Source organism: Lutra lutra, chromosome 17 (assembly GCF_902655055.1).
Source record: "Lutra lutra chromosome 17, mLutLut1.2, whole genome shotgun sequence".
Classification (NCBI taxonomy): Eukaryota; Metazoa; Chordata; class Mammalia; order Carnivora; family Mustelidae; genus Lutra; species Lutra lutra.
In genome coordinates this window covers 56,213,996-56,237,407 of record NC_062294.1, presented here as the reverse complement: position 1 = coordinate 56,237,407, position 23,412 = coordinate 56,213,996, and the positions used below count along the sequence as shown (strand labels likewise).

Below are 23,412 nucleotides of genomic sequence, written 5' to 3'. Positions count from 1 at the left end.
ATTTAATTTTATTTTTTCAGTGTTTTAATTTCTTAAGGAATCTCCACACTATTTCCCAAAGTGGCTATGCCAACTTGCATTCCACCAACAGTGTAAGAAGGTTCCCCTTCCATCACATCCTCTCCAACAGTTGTTGCTTCTTGTCTTATTAATTTTGGCCATTCTAACTGGTGTAAGGTGGTATCTTAAAGTAGCTCTCATTTGAATTTCCCTGATGGCTAATGATGATGAACATTTTTTTTATGTGTCTTTTAGCCATTTGTATGTCTTCTTTAGAGAAGTGTCTGTTCATGTCTTCTGCCCATTTTGTGATGTAAAATCCTAGAAGAAAATGCAGGCAGTAACCTCTTCGACATCGGCCACAGCAACTTCTTTCAAGACATGTCTCCAAAGGCAAAGGAAACAAAAGCAAAAATGAACTTTTGGGACTTCATCAAGATAAAAAGCTTCTGGGGGTGCCTGGGTGGCTCAGTGGGTTAAGCCTCTGCCTTTGGCTCAGCTCATGATCTCAGGGTCCTAGGATGGAGCCCCGCCTCAGGCTCTCTGCTCAGAGGGGAGCCTGCTTCCCTCACTCACTGCCTGCTGCTCTGCCTACTTATAATCTCCCTCTGTCAAATAAATAAATAAAAATCTTTTAAAAAAAGATAAAAAGCTTCTGCACAGCAAAGGAAACAGTCAACAAAACAAAGAGGCAACCCAGGGAATGGGAGAAGATATTCGCAAATGACACTACAGACAAAGGGCTGATATCCAAGATCTATAGGAACTTCTCAGACTCAACATTAAAAAAAAAAACAAAACAAACAAAAAAAACAGATAATCATGGCAACCAGATGCTTTTAAGTGGTTTATAATTCAGTCACCAATACAACTATAGGAAAACTATTTTATTTTCTATAGTTGAAAAAGCACTCACTATTTTCTAGAATGGGTGCGATCAAGAAAAGGGATAACACCAAATTTCAAGGAATGTTGAGGAATTAGAATTTTCATATATTGCTTTTAGGAGAGTAAAAAGTACATTCACTTTGGAAAACTGCGTGGCAGGTAGTTATGAAAATGAACATTTACCTACTTAAATGGGAGCATTTTGTCACCCTAAAATATGTCTCTTTGGCCCAAGGATGAATTGAGGCTAGTATTTTAAAGAAACACCAGATAAAGGAAAAGCTCTGAAACCCAGTATTTGTTTGCTTTTGAAAGAGATATTTGGATTTATAAGGGGAAACTTCGTCTGTAAAGTGTCTCCCTCTGTGTTCCCGAAAGTGGGATAAGGTGTCAGGCTCCAGAAGCCGTGACCAGTGCAGAAGGCATGGATCTAACTGTGGTCACAACCACAGCCTTAGTTCTCATGCTTAGGCAAAGATCACCTCCCAAATGCTTCCCAGTAGGATAACATGTGGGATTTCAAAATTATCACCACTGGTGGCCTCCCCCTCAGATTCTGTCAGTTGGTTTGGGTGGAAACAACAGTGCTTTGTTAATTAAGGGCTCCAGGTGATTCTCAGTGAGGCCAGGGGTAATCCCGAGGGCTTCAGGTGCTTTTTATGAGGGTGGAGAGGAGGCTTTGGCTCACGGAGAGGTAACAGGGTCTCTGCTACGTGAGTCTGGAGGGTCGGGTCCATGCAGGACATGGTTCCTATGCTGTAGTGAATTTGTGGGTTCTGTTGGAACAAAGGCCCCCTAGAAGCAGAGAAGGAAAAGTCAGGGATTGGGTTTAAAATAGGAAATCACTGTTCTTGAATAGCTCCTGACACAAAGGATGGAGAAGTTAGGACTTCTCTGCATTTCTGGGTCCTGCCTTCGGGCAGACAGTTTACAGGTGAAGAGGTTCTACTGGTGGCTTTATGGGCATTTTCTCATGATGCAGCTGTGATTTCTCCACAGAAAGCTTGTAAGAAAGAAATCTAGAGGACAAGGAGAAAGAATGGCCAGTTCTCAGGTAAGCTTGGTGTCCCAGGAGTGTCTGTATCATGCTTTTCTCCGGAAATTGCTTGCATTTAGAAACTGCAAATGTTTCCTCTAGTTCTGATGTTTCTCCCTTATGTTTTCACCTATTTTTAAAACCTTTTCAGAAATGAAACTGAGCGCTAGGTCTTCAGAACACTTCTCCCCTCTATCCCAGAGACTTGTGTCCTGTGTCTCCAACCTGGGTTCCAACATGGTATCAAGAGCTGTCAATTTCATTTAAAAAAACTTTTTTTTAAGATTTTATTTATTTATTTGACAGACAGAGATCACAGGTAGGCAGAGAGGCAAGCAGAGAGAGAGAGGAGTAAGCAGGCTCTCTGTGGAGCAGAGAGCCCTATGCGGGGCTTGATCCCAGGGTCCTGGGATCATGACCTGAGCTGAAGGCAGAGGTTTTTAACCCACTGAGCCACCCAGGTGCCCCAAGCTGTCAATTTCAATGAAAACCTGCAACTGTTGAAAATATTTCGTTGGATGGGCGCCTGGGTGGCTCAGTGGGTTGGGCCGCTGCCTTCAGCTCAGGTCATGATCTCAGGGTCCTGGGATCGAGTCCCACATCGGGCTCTCTGCTCGGCAGGAAGCCTGCTTCCCTCTCTCTCTCTCTCTCTCTGCCTGCCTCTCCGTCTGCTTGTGATCTCTCTCTGTCAAATAAATAAATAAAATCTTTGAGAAAAAAAAAAGAAAGAAAATATTCCGTTGGTGATAGATCTAGAGGGGAAGGTGTTGTATCCAAGATTCCTACTGCTGCTGAGGTTTGTTCTTGGGATATCAGCAAAGGAAAACATTTCTCATGTAGGTCCCATGTCGATGCTTTATCAGCTCTGTGTACCCCAGGGATAAGAAAATGCCCAAGTCAACATAATAGATATGAAATCCAGAATATCTTGGAAAGTACTTGGGGAAAAAGCAGGGAGTGAGTCTTGCTCTTTAGAATGTGAAAAGGATACTCTATTTAAAATATACTAGATGGGGGTTGCCTGTGTGGCTCAGAGGGTTAAGCCTCTGCCTTCAGCTCAGGTCATGATCCCAAGGTCCTGGGATCGAGCCCCATGTTGGGCTTTCTGTTCAAAGGGGAGCCTGCTTCCTCCTCTCTCTCTCTCTGCCTGCTTCTCTGCCTACTTGTGATCTCTGTCTGTCAAATAAATAAATAAAATCTTAAAAAAAAATAAAATAAGATATACTAGATGGGCACCTGCATGGCTCAGTGGGTTAAGAGTCAGACTCTTGATTTCAGAACAGGTCCTGATCTCAGGGTCCTTGAATGGAGCCCTGTTTTGGCTTCATGCTCAGCAGGGAATCTGCTTGAGATTCTCTCTCTGCTTCTTCTTCAGTACTTCCCCTCTTCTCTCTAAAATGTAAAAAAAATCTTTAAATAAAGTGAAAAAAAAAATACTAGCTATTACAGGTCATGGAAACTGGTGTTTCAATGCCTCTGACAGTCAGATGGGGACCCCAAACATGGATCAAAGATTGGGAGGAAGCCAGTCATGTGGGCATTGAGAAGAATGCACCTGAGGGAGAACAGAGGAGACATAAATTGACTGAACACCCTGCCAGAGAGGTGCAGGCAGGGTAGCAGAGGAGAGGCTGGCGTCCAGGATGCAGTGAGTGGGGCTGTGTTGAAAGGCGGAAGGTGAGGAGTTGAGGGGACTTAAGACCCTTTATTCGTCACTGTACCTGGTTGTTAGGGCCTATGGCTACCTTGAGGTGGGCCCCCTGTTGGGGCTATTTGGACTCAGTGGGAGGGTCTCTATGGGCACTTTCTCCACTCATTTACTCAAGCCTCTTTGCCTAAAAGCAGCCTCTACAGGATCTACATGTGATTGAAGTGTATATAAATCCACTGCATTCTCATAATTAGATTTTATTCTGAATTCCTATTTTCAGACTCTAGGGAAACACCCATGATGGTGTGTCCTTGGGTGTGCCTTAGGCACTGATAGCAATTTGTTTCTATACACTTGATGTGAACTGCTTTTATTCGCTTGGTGTTGTCTGCCAGATTCATCCCTTATAATGTTCATATTTTCCCTCTTGTAAGGGAGGAGCTTAGATGTTCTGAGCCACATGCAGCAACCATCGCCTTCCAGGTGGAACCTTCTTTGTTCTGAGTTTCTCTTGCTTTTAGTTTCTTTTTCTTTTTTAAATTTTATTTATTTATTTGATAGACAGAGATCACAAGTAGGCAGACAGGGAGACAGAGAGAGAGGAGGAAGCAGCTCCCCGCTGAGCCGAGAGCCTGATTTGGGACTCCATTCCAGGACCCTGGGACCATGACCTGAGCCGAAGGCAGAGGCTTTAACCCACTGAGCCACCCAGGCACCCCGAGTTTCTTTTCTTAAAAAAATATTTTATTTGCATTTTGAGAGAGAGTATGAGAATTAGGGGTGGGGGAGAGGTAGAAGCCGATTTATCGTGCTTTAGCGTGAACCCCAGGAAAGTCTCCATCCCAGGACCCTGGGATCACTAACTGAACCAAAGGCAGACCCTTAACCAACTGAGCCACCTAGGTGCCCCTTGCTTATAGTTTCTGAGGAAGAGAACAAAGTCCTAAGAAGTGTGGGTACATTTTCTTCAACTTGCAGCCCATTGATAAATACTTGAGATAAGCAGGGTATGGCATTCCTCAAGGAATTCACAAGTGCCTCGATGTTAATGATTTGTTGGAGGTGAAAAGCAGCCTTAGCTGATGGCAGCCAGATCTCCAGGATCCTCTAAGTCCTCTTTAACATATGAAAATCCTTTTGGAAACTTCCTTTATTTCTATTCCCCAAATACATGTTGGCCATCATCCTCCAAGCATATGGCCCACTGATAGATATCTGATGGGTCTCCTGACAAGGTCCCGGGAGCCTAGACTCCAAATTCCTTAGACTCTTCCACTATCCCTCACCCTCTCCCCATTTGAAAGTATGTAATCAGTCACTGCTTACAATTCCAGTTGAGCTCTTTGACCAAAAGGTCCTGACCCGTGCTTTAATAAGACCACATTTTTTGCACCAATGATATCCCAATAATTTTTTTTCATAATTCACCATCGAACCCCAATATTTCACATCAAAAACATCTCAAGAATTCTTTCTTGACAAATGGCTCATATCCAAAATCCATCAGTTTGCACTGGACAAGGAGGGCTCTCCCTTCTGTGTAGTAGGTATATATGAGTTCTGGGTTGGAGATTCTCATTCAGTCAACCCGCCATCCCATGGTTTTTCTTCTACTGGACACTCCCATCACAATGTACTCTTCTATTTACTTCATTGTGTTTTCAGAAAAAAACAAACCAAGAATCACATAATGAACATTTTTGAGTATCTTAAAATCCTGAGATCTAATACAACACAAATCACAATTTAATCGAATTTTTCAATGAACTACTATGTTACAGGATCATTGACTACAATGCCCAAGAAAGAGAGAATTCTTGAGAGGATATATAGTGCAAGTTAGTAATTTATTTTCTTTCTTTAAGATTTTATTTATTTATTTGATAGAGAGATGACAAGTAGGCAGAGAGGCAGGCAGAGAGAGGAGGAAGCAGGCTCTCCACTGAGCAGAGAACATGATGTGGGGCTCGATCCCGGGACTCTGGGATCATAACTGGAGCAGAAGGCAGAGGCTTTAACCCACTGAGCCACCCAGGCGCCCCGAGTAAGTTTATTTTAACAGCACTGTATCAATGAGCAGGAAGAGCTGCACTTTGGCTGCATCAAACTGCTGGTTCTGTGCTTAATGTTCATTGGGGTGGGGCTGTGCAGGGAGTGTAAGATCATAAATGTTTCTTTGAATCTGTACTTGTAAAACTCCTTTTGCAAGATTCCTCGGGCACCTATTCCACTTGATATAAATATGGGGGAGATGTACAGGTAGTCCCAAGATCCACTGAGAAGGTAGCAATTTGCCCTTAGGTGATGCTTCTAGAACTATGCAGGCAGGGAGCCTGGGTGGCTGTTAGTTAAGGGTGGGCCTTTGGTTCAGGTCATGATCTCAGGGTCCTGGGATTGAGCCCACATTAGATTCCCTGGTCTGTGGGGAGTCTGCTTTTCCCTCTTCTTCTGTCCTGCTCATGCTCTCTCTCTCTCTCAATAAAATCTTAAAACTACAACAACAGAAAAACTATGCCAGCTGTAGGTCATCCCTCTGGACTGCAAGTGAACATTTTTTGCTTCTAGCCCTCCTCATAGTAGTCTCAGAAATAAAGAGTTGTTTTCTCTCTGTCTTTCAGTGTGTTTGTGTTGATAGTGTAAAAAAGACAAGCATCATCATCAGGGCACCTGGGTGGCTCAGTCATTTGGCCTTTGCCTTGGGCTCAGGTCATGATCCTGGGGTCCTGGGATGGAGCCCCGGATCCAGCTCCCTGCTCAGTGGAAAGTCTCCTTCTTCCAATGCCCCTGCTTGTGTTCCCTCTCTCACTGATGTTCTCTTTGTCAAATAAATAAATACAATCTTTTAAAAAAAAAGCATCATCATCAGCAAAAAGATTTATGTATGAATGTCATGTCATTGAAACTGTTTCTTAAATGAGGCAGCATGAAAATTTTCTATTCTATCACTTTTCCTGTTGGTATAAGTACTTTCTAAATATATGGATGTGTGCATGAATGTACAATGGTAGATTAGCGTTGGGTGGATCCTTCTTGTTTTCATCATTCTTCTCAGGTTGGGCACCTTCTATGAATACTACTTTAGGGTCTCTCTGTATATTGACCTGAGTGCCATTTTAGGTCAACTCTAGGTCAGATAACCTTGGTGAAAGCCTGATCCCTTCCATGTTACTGGATGTTTGACAAAATATTCACATAAAATTTGAAGAATAATGTTTTCTTCTCTAAGATTATTATTCTTCATTTCACCTTAATTTATGAACAATTGTTAGATGCTCTCTAGAAACTAGGAAATGGTGAGAAAAGGATTGCTGTTGACTCTCTTGCTACTCCAGTAGAATCTGTCATTGGTATAAAACCTACTCAAAAACACTTGGGTGGCTCAGTCAGTGAACTGTTTGCCTTTGCCTTGGGTCATGGTGCCAGAGTCCCAAGATGGAGCCCTGTGCTGGGCTACCTGCTAAGGGGGGAGTCTGCTTATCCCTCTCCCTCTGCAACCCTCCCCTTACTGCCCACACCCCAGCTCATGCTATTTCTTGCTCTCTTTCTCTCTGGTTTGAAATTAAATGAAAATCAGTAAAATAAAACAAAAAACCAACCATTTCACCCCTGCCCCTGTAAAAAAAAAAAAAAAAACCAACCATTTCAATTCCAAGTCCTCCAATAATTCATGCCTTGGAGTTCTAGCTCTCATTAAAAAATAGATCTCTTGGGTCATGGGCTATTGCCTCTTTAGAAATGCAGACTCCCATCCCACCCCAGTATTTCTGAACAGAATCTACATTTTTACAAGATCTCCAATGCACTGATTTAAAATTCTAATTCACAATAGAATTTGATAAGTACATTTGTAACCCACTAAAACATCCCACCTAAGAAGTAGCCACAACTTATACTCTATGATAGTAACACAGTACTCAAAACTGTGTATTCCTTTGTTGAGGACTTCATTTGACAAATTATTTTGGATAAACACACAGTATTTATATGGGTTTTGTGGATCCTATGCATCCTCTTACCTCAAAGTCACAGAATACATTAGAGCATATTACTGGGTTAATAATGATGTTCCTGTACAAAGGAGGATGTTCTCTGAAGGCAGAACCAGTTGTCCTAATAAAACTGGACTAACATGAGTTCGCTGCTTGGTGAGTCACAGATAGAAACTACAACAGATGGTGTTGTCACAGAATGCAAACTTGATTTGCCTCAAAAAAAAAAAAAAATCACAGGGAATAACTTGCAACATAGAGACTCCTAGAACAAGGGAGAAGGATTTCCTATTATTTGGGGTTAGGGTGAATATTCAGAAAGTGGAGCCTTATCTTCTGTCGAGCTGGGCATTAGTGGCCCAAGAGCCTCAAGAAAACCTTCTCTACACACTTTGTATTTATGTAAATGGGCTTTGTGCGCCTTGTTCGGTGGAGATTTTCATATTATCACGGGATAAAGGGAACTGTAGATCACTCCAACATTTACTGCTTGGTCCATCTGCTTAGGTGTCATGGAGGTGAAGTTCAAATTGGGCCAGCCCAAGCTCTTCCTCAGGCCAGTAAGTGCCCTTAGTTGGATAGTTTCTGTTTTCCTGGGAGCAGACTCTGTCCATGGGTGTTTTGAATAAAATGAAGATAAGGTGGAAACAAGAGGGTAAGTAAAATGTGGCAGAAAGTTCAGACGGTACAAGCAGGACCAAGAAAGGTTGGATCTTGGGTTTAGAGGTGAACATGAACTCCCTCTCTCATCTTAGGGACCATCGTGAACTGTGTCAATGGCCACTTGGTGACTGTGGTATTTTTTGCAGGGACAACTGACATTCATGGATGTGGCCATAGAATTCTCTGAGGAGGAGTGGGGATGGCTGACCCACAGTCAGCGGGAACTGTACAGGGATGTGATGTTGGAGAACTACAGGCACTTCTGCTTCCTGGGTGAGGAACACTCCTTCCAGATTTCCCAAACCCCACTCTGGGTTTTGCTCCTTCCTGTGAAGACTGTTTGTTGGGAGATTCCTGTTTGAATGGCTGGATTTCAGATCCAGGCAGACAGGGGAATAAGTAGGGGTTTGCAGGTGGAGAGAAACATCTTCATGATGTTTCCTTCTCAGCTTTAGCTTCCCCTTCCTCAAGGTAACATCATTACTTCTGTAGATTCCTGGCAGTTCTAAACATTGAGGGGCTTAAGTGGTACTGCCCACATCTTCTACACCAATTCTCACTCATTATTTTATCTACTATTTGGAAGTGGAGGTCAGGATGTGAACACTGGCAATCCCTCCTTCCTGTTGTAAAGGGGATTTTGAGCAATAGCATTTGGGAAACCATTTTCTAGATTCTACAATGTTCTCTCTTCTCTACTGAGCACAACTGTGATTGGAAGCTAGAATCTCCAGCAGTACTTGTTTTCCTTTTTTCTAATGAACAGGACTCATTGGGTCCAAGCCAGACTTGGTGTCCTTTTTGGAACAGAATAAGTTCTGGGATGTGACAAGAAAGGAGACCGTAACCTTCCATCCAGGTAGGTGGGAAAGAATGAAGCAGATGACAGGTGAGATCCAAATGTGAAGGAGGATGGTTGACCTTAAACTCTGCGGCTTCCGTGTATTTTCTTGAATGGAAATTAGTTCAAGAAGCCCAGTGTTGTTGCTCTCCCTCTCACTGAGGGACATCTGCTATCCAAGATGATAAAACTCTTACATTCTTGAAGAATGCTCCTTCAGCTCCAGTGATGGTCCATCATATCCACAGGGAGGGCCTGGAGACTCTCCTTGGAGGGGGAGGGCCTCCCTAATCTGAGAGTTTCTTCATTGTTGTGAGGGCCCTGGGGAAATCACCCTACTTCTGAGGACTTTTGTGTTAAGCCCTTCGTAAGTTCTGTTTTGCCTCCTGTGAGATGTGTGTCAGGGTAGTGCTGAGCATGTTGGAGTACGTGTGGAAATTCTGGAAACACAGGAGACAGACATCTCATGCTTTCAGGTTTATGTTTTTGAGTGTTATGGAGGGTTTAATATGAACTATACAAAACTGAGACTCTGTAACTTCATCAGATCACAAAGTACCTCCCTAAAATGAGAAAATTCACATCCTGTATTTCCCTTCAGAGGTTCACAGTCTGTGTGTTCCATTCCTAAATGTTGAAATAATGTAATGTATCTATTTGTTTCCTAGAATTCCTACGTAAATAATGCCATAGGGGAGCAAGGACATTTAGAACTCAATTTAAAGACTCTAATGTAGTCTCAGTTGTTACCTTATTTATTAAAAATTGCATCATTTAATAATTTCATCTTCTATCAAGTTCTTGTGTGTTTTTCCATTCTAATTAGTTATATCTGAAATTCAGTTTTGATTTTTTAGATCCAAAGTTCTGATGGGACATGAACATGTGCTTTATAAGAAGTGAGGGAGATAATTAGTACAATCCCCATATTTAAGAAAAACTTTTGCTTATAAATGTAATTTTCCTTCAGGGAAAAATTGGTCATTAGAATTTTCTTCTAATTTCCTCAGAATATACCTTAATTCATCCAAATACTCTTTTTTAAAATAAAGTCATTGTCAGTATATTTTGCAAAGTAGTGTTTATTTAGAAATGAAAGGATTTTGGTTGCTTAGTTCTACAGAATGAATTATAGCTTTATATTCTACATAAAAGGAGGCGTATGTTAACATGATATATTTTTTAATGTCTTTTAAGTGTTTACTAGTAAAATCTTTCATTAGACTTTCTTATGGTTGATAATAATGAATATTCATTACAATTTTACTATCAGTGAAGGCATGCCAACAATTCCAATGTTTGTTTTTCATGGGGTCACTGAATGTGTTTGAAAATACAGTTACATAGTGATTTTCCTTTTAGATAATTCATCTATTTTTTTATTGAGAATTTTTTATCTTCAATTTGGTCTTATTCTTCTTTTGTAATTCCATAATAAGGTACTTCCTTTTGTCTGGGACTTTCCACAACATGAAGTAGTGTGCTTTCCTTTTTGCTTGTGTATTTTATTCTAGGGGATGCAAGGGTGGCTTGGTCACTTAAGCATTTGCCTTGGCTTAAGTCATGATCCTAGGGTTCTGGGATTCTAGATTCTACAATGTTCTCTCTTCTCTACTTAGCACAACTGTGATTGAAAGCTAGAATCTTGGAAGCTAGAGTCCCACGTTGGGCTCCTTGCTCAGCAGGGAGCCCGCTTCTCCCTCTGCCGACTGCTTCCCCTCTTTGTACACACGTGCTCTCTCTCACAAATAAAAAAATAAATCTTTAAAAAGAGACATTAAAAAAACATTTTAAACTGATATTCTCAATTGCATACAAAATTATTCAACTTATCTCCACCCCTGCACCCACTTTGTTACTAGTATCACAGATTCTATCTTTTATATTGTGTACTTTATTACCTGGGTTTATGATTTAAATGCTTTGACTTAAAAACATTTTGTAGGAGTGCCTGGGTGGCTCAGAGGGTTAAGCCTCTGCCTTCAGGTTAGGTCATCATCTCAGGGTCCTGGGATCGAGTTCCCCATTGGGCTCTCTACTCAGCAGGGAGCCTGTTTCTCCCCCCTAACCCTCCCCCCGCCAACTTATCTCTCTGCCTACTTGTGATCTCATTCTGTATGTCAAATAAATAAATAAAATCTATAAAGAAAACATTTTGTGGCACAAATAAAAACAACTTGTGCTGCCTCATTACAACACTACTGGTTTCTATAATTGTGAAAATATTTATAATTAGCAGAGAGGTTTATATTGTCCTGTGGTTTTAGTTACTGTTTAGAATCCTTTTACTTGACCTAGAAGGATTTCCTTTAACGTTTCTTGTAGAACAGGACTAGAAGTAAACTTACAGGGGTTTCTATGTGGGAAAGTGTTCATTTCTACCTTTATGGAAAACAGTTTTCCCAGATAGAGGATTCTTGGTGGATATTTTGATCTTTCAGTGCTTGAATACACTATCCCACGCAGTTCTTCCTCCCAGGTCTGCTGTGAATCCCAGTAATAATCTTATGGAGATCTCTGAAATAAGATGAGTTGTTTTTATCACACTGTTTCAAAATTCTCTCTTTTACTGGTGACTTTTCATAGGTTAATTGTAATGTGTCACTGTGTTCATGTCTTGAATTTTATCCTACTTTAATTTTCCTGAGCTTCTTGAATTTGTCTCTTCTTTCCACAAACATGGAATTTACAAGCCCTTAGATCTTCATATAAACCTTCTGCCCCTTTTAGTCTCCCCTACCTTTGGGGTCCCCATAACCTGCCTATGGGACCACTTGTTGGTGTCCCATGAGTCCCTACTCTGCCCTTTTCCACATGTTTCTTTGCTCCTCTCAGCAGATAATTTAAAACCTGGGGTCTTTAGGTTGTCTGAATCTTCCTTCTGTTTGATCAAGTCTGTGAGTGACCCCTTTGTGTATTTTTAATTTCAGTGATTGTACTTTTCAGCTCCCAACTTTGGTTGAATGGTTGTATTTTCTGTGTCTTTGGGTTTACATTTCTGTCATGTATAGTTTTCCTGATGGCATTTAGTTACCACCTACTTTTCCTCTTCTTCCACGATGATCTTTATGACAGTTATTCAAATTCCTCCTCAGACAGTAAGTACTTCTTTATTAATTCAGGGCCAGTTTTAGAGATTTATTTCATTCCTCTGATTAGAACATGTTTTCCTAATTCTTTGCTTCTGATTCTAAATCAGAATATTTATTTTTAGAGAAAAATCTAGACTAATTACATTTTAGCCATGGAAAATGTAGGTATGTGTTGCCAACCTCTCCACAATTGGACATCTCTGTGGAACTTTTGTATCCCCCAAACTGAAAACCATACCTTCTTTTGGATGGAAATAGCCTATTTTTGACCAGAACTCTTACCTAGAACATTAACAGTCCATTATCCCATACTTTTCTGGGGTCAATGGTATATATTGTATTTTTATAATGAAGGAAACTTGAGAAAATAAAACATTGAAACAGTCATAATGAAGGGAAAGTGCATTTACGATAGTGCACTCTATTTGTCAAAATAAGAAAATTGAGGGGCAAGTGGATGGCTCAGTTAGTTGGGTGTCTGCTTTTGGTTCAGGTCGTGATCCTGGGGTCCTGAGGTTGAGCCATGTGTTGGGCTCCCTGCTCAGGGGGAAGCCTGCTTCCCCCCTCTCTCTGTCTGCAGCTCCCCCTGCTTGTGTTCCCTGTTTCTCCCTCTTTGTCACCAGTAAATAGAGGTGTCTATTTCTGCTCCAAACAGCCCACCCAGATTTTAGGTGAGATGTCCCTATGTTGTTTCACAGCCCATGCTCTCCTTATACTCCTGACCTGAGTTTTCAGTGGGTTTTTATCAGTTGTAGAAGCTGATAAAATTAAGTTGGGTACCCTGTTACGCTCACATTTAAAATTGGATCAACTGAAGGATAGGGACGCCTGGGTGACTTAGTTAAGCATCTGCCTTTGCTCAGAACATGATGGTCCTGGGAAGGAGCTTCATAACTGGCTCCCTGCTCAGCCAGATATGTATTGCTCCCTCTGCCTGCTGTTCCCGGTGATTGTACACACACTTTCTACATCAAATAAGTGGATGAAATTTAAAAAAAAAAAAAAGAAGAAGGATAATAATTCATTATTCAGTATGTGTCATCTTGTGGTCAGCTATACCATGAAAAGGCTGCTGTGTACGTGTAAGAAAGAAGACATATTTTGTGTTAAGTACACAGTGAGGAGGTAGATGCTCAGGTCTGATAAAATAGCTCAGATACCCTAGATATACTCTGGTTTTTCCATTTCTTCTCTCTGGTGTTGTCTACCCCCAGGCATCGCACTTATGCTTGCCCTTTCTTTGCCTCAGGATACCTGCCTCACCACTGGGCATCAATCCATGTTCCTTGCAGCGAAGGAGACTATCAATCTGATAGGACCTAGGGAGTTTGATCTGAAGTCTTTCTGTTTTCCTTAATGGAAAGCCATTTTCCCCAAGGTAGTACTCCCTCCATGCCATTGAGCACTACTATTCCTTGGGCCAGTGTAATATATAAATGTTGCACACATGGATGTAGATATTTGAGAACATCTCTTGAACTTCACCACAGCATCTGGCACAAAGGCAATCACACTTTGTCCTGAAACTAGCCGTTTCTTTCTTTCCTTTTTTAAGAATTTTAAAAAATATTTTATTTATTTATTTGACAGAGAGAGAGAGAGAGATCACAAGTAGGCAGAGCAGTAGGTAGAGAGAGAGAGGGAGAAGCAGGCTCCCTGCTGAGCAGAGAGCCCGATGTGGGGCTCGGTCCCAGGACCCTGAGATCATGACCTGAGCTGACAACAGAGGCTTAACCGACTGAGCCACCCAGGCACCCCAAAACTAGTTGTTTCAAAAAGACCCTAAGATTAACAGTATTCTTATTCTTAATGCCCAGGGATTTTATGCTACATGTAAATGCATAGCTGATGAACAGCTACTTAGACCTGCAATTATTTATGGTCTTATGAGAAAATTGATTAAATGCAGATTTAGAGTGAAAATGTTATATCCAATCCCTTTAAAATTTGTAAACTATATTAATGTCTTGTATACATTTCTTTACTTATTTGAAAAATATTTAAATAATTTCCAATACATTTTTTTAGGAGTTATTTACTTAATTTAGAGAAAGTACAAGGGAGTGCGGCAGGGTGGGGCAGACTGAGAGGGAGAGAGAATCCCAAGCCAACTTCCTACTGAGCTCAAAGTCTGACCCAGGGCTCCATAATATGACGTTGAGATTATGACCTGATCTGAAAGAAAGAGTTCATTGCTTAACCGATTAGCAACCAGGACCTACATTTTATTATTTTTATTTTTTAATATTTAATATTTATTTTAGAGAGAGGGAGAGAGTTAGTAGGGTAAAGGGCAGAGAGAAAGTGATTTCTGAAGCTGAATCCTTTCTAAGCAGAGAGCCCAATGCAGGGTTCCACCCCAGGACCCTGAGATCATGACCTGAGTTATAACCACTTGACCAACTAAGCCACCCAGGTACCCCTGTTCCAAATCACTTAAATGTGGGTTGCTTTCATTCAAGAATGTGAACTAAGGTGCATCTGGGGTCATCTCAGGAAGCTCAAGGAAGTATATTTGGCGTGGGAGCTCAAGGAAGGTACAGAGGGAAGAGAGAGATGAAAGAAGTGAAGACTGTCAGAGTCGGATACAATAATGCATAAAGAAGATGTGTGTTGTGTATTTTGTGTGTCTTTGTGTCCCAACACTAACATGACCACAGGCATAGAGGGTTTGTAAGAGTGACTTCTCTGTAGATAACTCAGGGATGACCTGTGACTTAGTTCCTGTAGAGGCTGTCCATCTTAGCCTGTGTTAGAATCCACTGGCGCACTTGGAAACATTGGATTGTTGTGCCTATCCCCATATTACCATATCAGTAGTTCTTAATTTTCTTGTCCTCTAATTTGTCATTTCAACTTTCATGGCTAGTGTTTTTTATTGTTCTTCGGAACTTTTTCTTACACCAGGACCACAGAGATAGAATCCTTTTAGTTTCTGTAAACACATCATTATCCTAAAATTTCAATCAGAAATGTATTAAAAAATCAATGTATTGCGGGACTTCTGTAGTAACTGAAGTTTTCTATTCTTTTTTTATCCCCCCAACATAGCTAACAAGTTGAAATGTATTCTGAAAATGTTGTGCTTTCTTTTCATTTGCTTACAGAAGTCATTTCTTGATAGGGATTCACACTGCCACAGTCTTGGAGTCAATTTCTCTGTGATTTGTCTCCATCTTTTCCTGTCTCTAGTCCTGCTTAGCAATCACACAGGACCACACAACCCATGTCAGTTGGGATGTCATAAACCTTCCATGGGCCACTCGACTCAGATGAATGATCATTCCTCTTCCCACAGTAGAGTGGCCTCTGGGGCTTGGCAATAGCAACAGTCTTCATGTTACAGGCTGTAGCTGGAATCCTGGCAACCTGATGGGTGTTTTATCATTATGTCTTTTATCATTATGTCTTTATTTCACTGGATGTAGGTGAAGTTATACAGATTTATTGCCAAACACATGAGTATAGTCAATAGGTTTGTCTGGGATAGAGCCAAGAGGGCACTCTGGTGCCCCTGAAGAGAAGGCAGGCAGACAACCTGGGGGCAGACATCATGGAAACAAACATCTGAAGGATGGCACAGAGTGGAAGATTATTCAGTAGTCTAGAAATCCTATCTTGAGATGAAACTTTCAGTGAGATGCGTTTTCAAGAACACAGAAGTTGGATGGCACCATTTCCCTCTCCCGCCCTATAGCATAAACATAGAACCCCACTCAGCAGGGACGCTGGCTGTCTGGTTTTCTTGCACCAAGCCCCACCTCCCTGTGTTCTGGTGGGACTGCCCTTCTCAGTGAGGCTTGCCTCAGGACCAGCAAGGTGGGCCCCTGCCCACACCACATCTGCTGACCAGAGAGTTCTGTATGGCCTCAGCCCTGTTGGGAGTTGATGTCAGGTCTCCTATCACAAGTAGACCAGAGCTCACCTAGTCACACTGAGGCTAGGGTCCAAATATTCCCCACAGCAAGCAAGGAGAGCCTCTGCAGAACCCTGGCCTGAAGGATATAAGAGGACACATCAGTGGCTTTTCCAAATACAGAAGAAGGCAGCGACTTAGACAAAATACCAAGATGAAAAAATTTATCTTACATGAAATGAGATATGGCCATGGCTAGAGATCTAAGGGAAACAGAAATGAGTAACTTGCTTGATGGAGAATTTAAGGCAACAATCTTAGGGATATTCCCAGGGGTGAGAAAAGAATAATGAGAACCTTAACATAGAGAGCAGAGTTTAAAAAAAAAAAATGGGGGCATGTGGGTAGCTCACTCCATTAAATATCAGACTCTTGGTTTTGGTCCAGGTAGTGATCTCAGGATCCTGGGATCTAGCTCCAAGTTAAGCTCCTCATTCACTGTGGTGTCTGTTTCGTATTCTCCCTTCTTCTCCCCTCTTGTAGCTCCTACTCATGCTCTCTCTATCTCTTTCTCTGTGTCTCAAATAAACAAATAAATAAATTTTTTAAAAAAATGAAAGAGATTAACAATGCAATCCATCAGTTTGGAAACAGACTTGATGCAATGAACAGGAGAGGGAAGAAATAGGGGAATAACTTTCTGACCTAGAGGACAATAAATGAATGAATGAATGAATGAAAAATAATGAATCTGAATCAAAGAGATGTATCATCTCTCTCAAGATTTCATTTAGGGAACAGAGTGACTCCATCAAATATAGTATCATTCCTAGGTCTTGGGCTTTTCTGTGCTGGGACAGTTTTGTTTCCAAATTAAACTGTTATTCTGGTCTAAGAAGATTCCCAATTTTTTTGGTATAAGGTTGATAATTCAGTCTTAGTAACTTGAGCATTTTTATGAATTATCTGGGTATTTTTTTCTAAGTTAACTGATTAGTATGTAATTATTGATCTAATTAAAGCATTGCCAGTTTTGTTATTATTTTGGTTAAAAAGGGCATTATACCCATGAAACAAAGAATATGTTATTGGAAACATTATATGTTAATAAAAAAGAAATAAATTTAAAAAAACAACAAAAAGAAAAAAACAATAAAAAAGGAGCATTACGTTCAATGTATTGTTATTGTTTATTCTGCTCTATTATATTTGTTTCACACTGTTGTTATTTTCTTTCTCTACTAAATTTCAGTAGTTTTTTTTCCGAAAGGAAAACTAATTTTCAGTAGCCTTTCCCTTGTTTTCTTTTATTTTTTTTAAAGACTTTATTTATTTGACAGAGATCCCAAGTAGACAGAGAGAGGCAGGCAGAGAGAGAGAGAGAAGCAGGCTCCCCACTGAGCAGAGAGCCTGATGTGGGGCTTGATCCCAGGACCCTGGGATCATGACCTAAGCTGAAGGCAGAGGCTTTAACCCCCTGAGTCACCCAGGTGCACCCCAACTTTTTTCTTAACTCAACCATGTAGAGCATAAAAGATTTTGAAAATGGAAAGTGTTGTGGAAAAAAAGATTAGCAAAATAAATAATACAAACAATGACAAAACAGAAAAAAATGAAGTTAGAATTCTTAACGGTTTTCTATAGATCACATCATCTGTAGACACAGATAATTTAACTTTTGTTTTTGCAATTTGGATTCTTTTTATGTATTTTTCCTTCCTTAACTGTTCTGACTAGAATATCTGGTACTTTGCTCAAAGGCAGTGTTGTAATCCCTTCATCGCATTGTTTCTGATCTTAGAGGAGAAGCTTGCAGTCTTTTACTACTGAATCAGCTTTTCATACATATATGGCTTTTATTAGGTTGAGAGAGTTTCTTCTATCTCTACTTACTGAGTGCTTTTATTTTTTAAAAATTTTATTTATTTTTTTGAAAGATTTTATATATTTATTTGACAGAGAGAAACACAGCCAGAGAGAGAACATAAGCAGGGGGAGTGGGAGAGGGAGAAGCAAGCTTCCTGCTGAGCAGGGAACCTGATGCTGGGTTCCATCCCAGGACCCTGGGATCATGACCTGAGCTGAAGGTAGCCACTTAATGACTGAGCCACCCAGCCACTTTTATTGAGTATTTTTTTTTTAAGATTTTATTTATTCACTTGACAGACAGAGATCACAAGTAGGCAGAGAGGCAGGCAGAGAGAGAGGAAGGGAAGCAGGCTCCCCACTGAGCAGAGAGCCCGATGTGGGGCTCGATCCCAGAACCCTGAGATCATGACCCGAGCCGAAGGCAGAGGCTTCAACCTCCTGAGCCATCCAGGTGCCCCATTTTATTGAGTATTTTTAATCATGATATGTCCAATATGCCATACTTGTGTTCTGTCTCAATTAATATGATCATGTCTTTTTTTTTTAAGATTTTATTAATTTGACAGAGAGAGAGATCACAAGTAGGTAGAGAGGCAGGCAGAGAGAGAAGAGGAAGCAGGCTCCCTACTGAGCAGAAAGCCCGATGCGGAGCTTGATCCCAGGACGCTGAGATCATGACCTGAGCCAAAGGCAGAGGCTTTCACCCACTGAGCCACCCAGGCGCCCCGATCATGTCTTTTTTGATCTTCATTCTGTTATTGTGGAGTCTTCAATTTATAGTTTTCCATACTGGAACACCCTTAATTCCAGGAAGATTTTTCACTTGATTATGTTGCTAAACGGTAAAATCTGATTTTAACTTAGTTTGTTCTATTTTATTGTGGACTTTGTATGAATATTCCTCACACGTAGTAGTTTGTAGACTTCTTTAGCTATAGTGTCTTCTCCTGGCTCAGATAACCTGGTAATGCTGGTGCCCTAGAGAGCATGTTCTGCTGATTTCTCTGATCTTCACTCCTTGGAAATGTTTGAGGAGATTTGAAGTCCTTTGTCATGAAGTGTCTGTTTGAATTCTTCAGTGAATTCATCTAGCACAGGACTTTTCCTTGTTGGCAATTTCTTCATTACTCTTTCAGTGTGCTTAGTAGTTGTTGACAAGTTGTAATTTTAAAATATTTCTTCAGGGGTGCCTGGGTGGCTCAGTGGGTTAAAGCCTCTGCCTTCGGCTCAGGTCATGATCTCACGGTCCTGGGATCGAGCCCCGCATCGGGCTCTCTGCTCAGGAGGAAGCCTGCTTCCTCCTCTCTCTCTGCCTTCCTCTCTGCCTACTTGTGATCTCTGTCTGTCAAATAAATAAATAAAATCTTAAAAAAAAATAAAATAAAATATTTCTTCATGATGGTTATACCTTTTTTGAAATTTATTGTTGTCTTTTGGTATCACTTTCTTGGCACATGATTATACACTGTCTCCTTTTATAATTGCTTTTATTTCTATGGTATTAGTTCTACTGTGTCTGCTTTTACTTCTTCACTTCTCCTTTTAGGTGGTCTTTTCTCATTTATTTGCCCTTGATTTAGTTCATGAGCTGTCAATTTTGTTGATCTTTTCTGACAACCAACTCTTCCTATTGTGGATATGTTCCTATTTTTACTGTATTCTATTGGGTTCATTTCAGTTTTATGTTTAAGAATCCATCCTTCCACAATTTTATTCTCATATGACACTTTTGCTGATTATTTGAGATAGAGGAAAATGATGTGTGCTACAAGATGACAATATCACAGAATTACCTATTAGGATATGTGGTCTGTATGTTGTGTGCAAAGTTCTGTATCCATGGAGGAATGAAGTCCTCATGATTCCTTCTTGGCCATCTTCCTGACATTCTTTAATTGACTTGAAGCTTGTATATTAGAAGACATTCGTATGTTCATCTGAATGTGATAAGTAGAATGATTTTACTTTTCTCTATTTGATATCTTTGAGAAAAGTTTTCAATTAGCAATAATTGTGCCTCGGATAAACCACATTGGCTACGATACTGCCAGTGTGCAAAGCTTCTCTTATTTGATATCTTTCAGCTGTATCTTCACATGACCCTCAAAGCTGCGTGCAGAAGCCAAGCATAGAAACTTCTTTCCAAAAAGTGTCAATGGGTAGATACAAAAATAGTGCTGTTGAAAATGTTTGCTTAATGACATACTGGGACAATGATGGGGAGAGTGAAGGGCATCAAACTTACCAGGAAGGACATAGCCATTTGGAGACAACTGCGCTTGATAAGAATCAAAATGACCAGAATAGTGAAGGATATAAAACATCATGGAAAACCTTACTTTTTAAGTCAACTGTTTCTGCAAAGCAGTGTGTTTCTGTCAGCAAAAGCTCCAATCTAATATTCAAACATACATACGGAGAGAAACCTTTCCAATGTAAAGAATGCAGCAAAACCTTTAACTTCAGCTCAAACCTATTTCAGCATCACAGAAATCATACTGTAGAGAAACCATACAAATGTGAGGAATTTAGTAAAACCATTAAGGACTTCTCATCACTAAGTGGACACAGGCAAATCCATACTGGAGAGAAACTCTACAAATGTAAAGAATGTGGCAAAGGTTTTAAGTTTCACAGAGCATTTACTCGACATCACAGAATTCATACTGGAGAGAAACCTTACCAATGTCCAGAATGTGGCAAGGCCTTTAACAGGCACTCAAACTTTATTCAACATCACAGAATTCATACTGGAGAGAGACCTTACCAATGTCAAGAATGTGGCAAGGCCTTTAACCAGAGCTCAGCCCTTACTCAACATCACAGAATTCATACTGGAGAGAAACCTTACCAATGTCCAGAATGTGGCAAGGCCTTTAACCAGAGCTCAGCCCTTACTCAACATCACAGAATTCATACTGGAGAGAAACCTTACCAATGTCCAGAATGTGGCAAGGCCTTTAACCATCACTCGGCCCTTACTCGACATCACAGAATTCATACTGGAGAGAAACCTTACCAATGTCAAGAATGTGGCAAGGCCTTTAACATCCGCTCAAACTTTATTCAACATCACAGAATTCATACTGGAGAGAGACCTTACCAATGTCAAGAATGTGGCAAGGCCTTTAAACAACACTTAGCCCTTACTCAACATCACAGAATTCATACTGGAGAGAAACCTTACCAATGTCAAGAATGTGGCAAGGCCTTTAACAGGCACTCAAACTTTACTCAACATCACAGAATTCATACTGGAGAGAAACCTTACCAATGTCAAGAATGTGGCAAGGCCTTTAACCAGCACTCAGCCCTTACTCAACATCACAGAATTCATACTGGAGAGAAACCTTACCAATGTCAAGAATGTGGCAAGGCCTTTAATATCCACTCAAACTTTATTGAACATCACAGAATTCATACTGGAGAGAAACCTTACCAATGTCAAGAATGTGGCAAGGCCTTTAAACAGCACTCAGCCCTTACTCAACATCACAGAATTCATACTGGAGAGAGACCTTACCAATGTCAAGAATGTGGCAAGGCCTTTAAACAGCACTCAGCCCTTACTCAACATCACAGAATTCATACTGGAGAGAAACCTTACCAATGTCCAGAATGTGGCAAGGCCTTTAATATCCACTCAAACTTTATTCAACATCACAGAATTCATACTGGAGAGAAACCTTAGAATTGTAAATAATGTGGCAAGGCCTTTAGATTGTTCTCAACACTTATTCATCACAGAATTTATCACAGAATTGCATATAAATGTACAGAAATTGGAAAGACTTTTCAACAGCACTCACACCTTAGTAACCATAATAGAATTCATACTGGATAGAAACCTTACAAATGTAAAGAATGTGGAAAAAATGCTTAAGGACTGCTCTACCATACACCACATCAGAGATTTCATATTGGAGAGTAACTACGCAAATATAAAGAATGTGTCTTACCTCTCTCTCCCTGGAGCACACAACTTAATGTCATTGTTGTCATAGAAGAAAACTGGAAAATGTGAAAAAAGTGTTCTAACCTTTAACTGGAATTCAGTCTGTACTCAGTGTCAAAAAATGCAAACCCTAGGGGCACCTGGGTGGCTCAGTGGGTGAAAGCCTCTGCCTTCCGCTCAGGTCATGATCCCAGAGTCCTGGGATCGAGCCCCACATCAGGTTCTTTGCTCGACAGGGAGCCTGCTTTCCCCTCTCTCTCTGCCGGCCTCTCTGCCTACTTGTGATCTCTGTCTGTCAAATAAATAAAATCTTTATAAAAAAAATAGCAAACCCTAGAAACATAATGAATGTGGAAAGGCCTTCTTTTCAATATACACTTAAGCCAATACCAGAGAGGACATTAAAATAAGTAGATTGAAAGGTACCAGAGTTTGGAAAACTATTTAATTGATCATCAGATGTCAATAACATTTGACAGATAGCTAGTAGAAAGCCATATATCAGATACTCTATTCACACAGTACTCTGTATCAGAACAGTTATTCCAAGGAAAAAGACAAAGTTAAAGCAAATAGATATGTTGTTATATGCAAGAGATTTAATGGGTGGACTTTTACATAGATATAATTAATTTCAATGCACTTTTTTTGTTACATTGACCATATTTGAGATTTGTGACTAATAATAATGTACCTAATTCTCAAATCACTTCAGAAAATTTATTTATTCCTACTGTGTATGTGTGAAACCATGTGGCTGATTGTAGGTATATCAAAGATATTTGATGCCCTTCTGCATTAGATGGGACTAATGCATCCCTAATTTTCCATGGAAGATGAAGGATAGGATAATATGCAACAAATGAAGAAAATCTAAATGGAGATGCTGTTTATGGTTATAATATTGATGTAAGTTACCATGAGATAGGTGTTCAGATCATGATTGTTATCCATTTATTGAAACTAAAGAACTTCCTTGAACTAGAAATACAAGGTTTTACTAATTGTTCTTTACAGAAAAAGAGGTGGCAGTCCAGTTCAGTACTAATGTATCTTCGTGATAGTGATCTTTAGAGAGTAGAAGCTGATGTGGTTGAAATGCAGAAATCCTCACAGATAGCAAAGAGAGCATAGCTCACTCTTCCCTACAGTGCCATATCATTGGACACACACATTTGTTAACGATTCTCAGGCCTGAAATATATGGTAATCACTACTCCCACATCATGATACAAGCATTTGAGGGCTTTTTAACGCTTGCATCTTGTATTTTGAACAGGGATAATAGAGTGGATTTGAAATGCATAACATAGTCTGTGTACTTAATATATTTTAACTAATAAAACATAATGGTTTTTAACATCTTAATATGGGTGTGTAATGAATGATGTGTTATCTCACCACCAATGTGAAACTATCTCACTCTATTGAAGGTTGTAGAGAACTGATGGTATCTATCCCCTACTTGGTAATGGAGTGGAATAATATTCCTAGGAATCCTTTCTCTCAGTTCCTTAAGTTAAAACCGTGTGTGATTCCCCCCCTCTGGTTGATGTATTGTATAATTTTCTC

General features: G+C 40.3%; 2 protein-coding genes and 1 non-coding gene across 3 annotated transcripts in view; 1 reads left to right on the top strand and 2 right to left on the bottom strand.

Annotated features, from left to right (window-relative positions):
• The window catches only part of LOC125088914 (KRAB domain-containing protein 5-like), a 664,001-nt gene that overhangs the window by 37,525 nt on the left and 603,064 nt on the right, over positions 1-23,412 (bottom strand). The window lies entirely within an intron of this gene.
• LOC125088890 (zinc finger protein 253-like) lies at positions 1,928-21,576 on the top strand. Its single transcript, XM_047710509.1, has 5 exons — positions 1,928-1,942; positions 8,374-8,500; positions 8,994-9,090; position 9,207; positions 20,560-21,576. The coding sequence occupies exons 1-5, from the start codon at positions 1,928-1,930 to the stop codon at positions 21,574-21,576; spliced, it is 1,257 nt and encodes a 418-aa protein (XP_047566465.1).
• Positions 19,807-19,947, bottom strand: LOC125090099 (U4 spliceosomal RNA). The gene has a single exon (XR_007124191.1). It is a non-coding gene; the product is annotated as a U4 spliceosomal RNA (small nuclear RNA).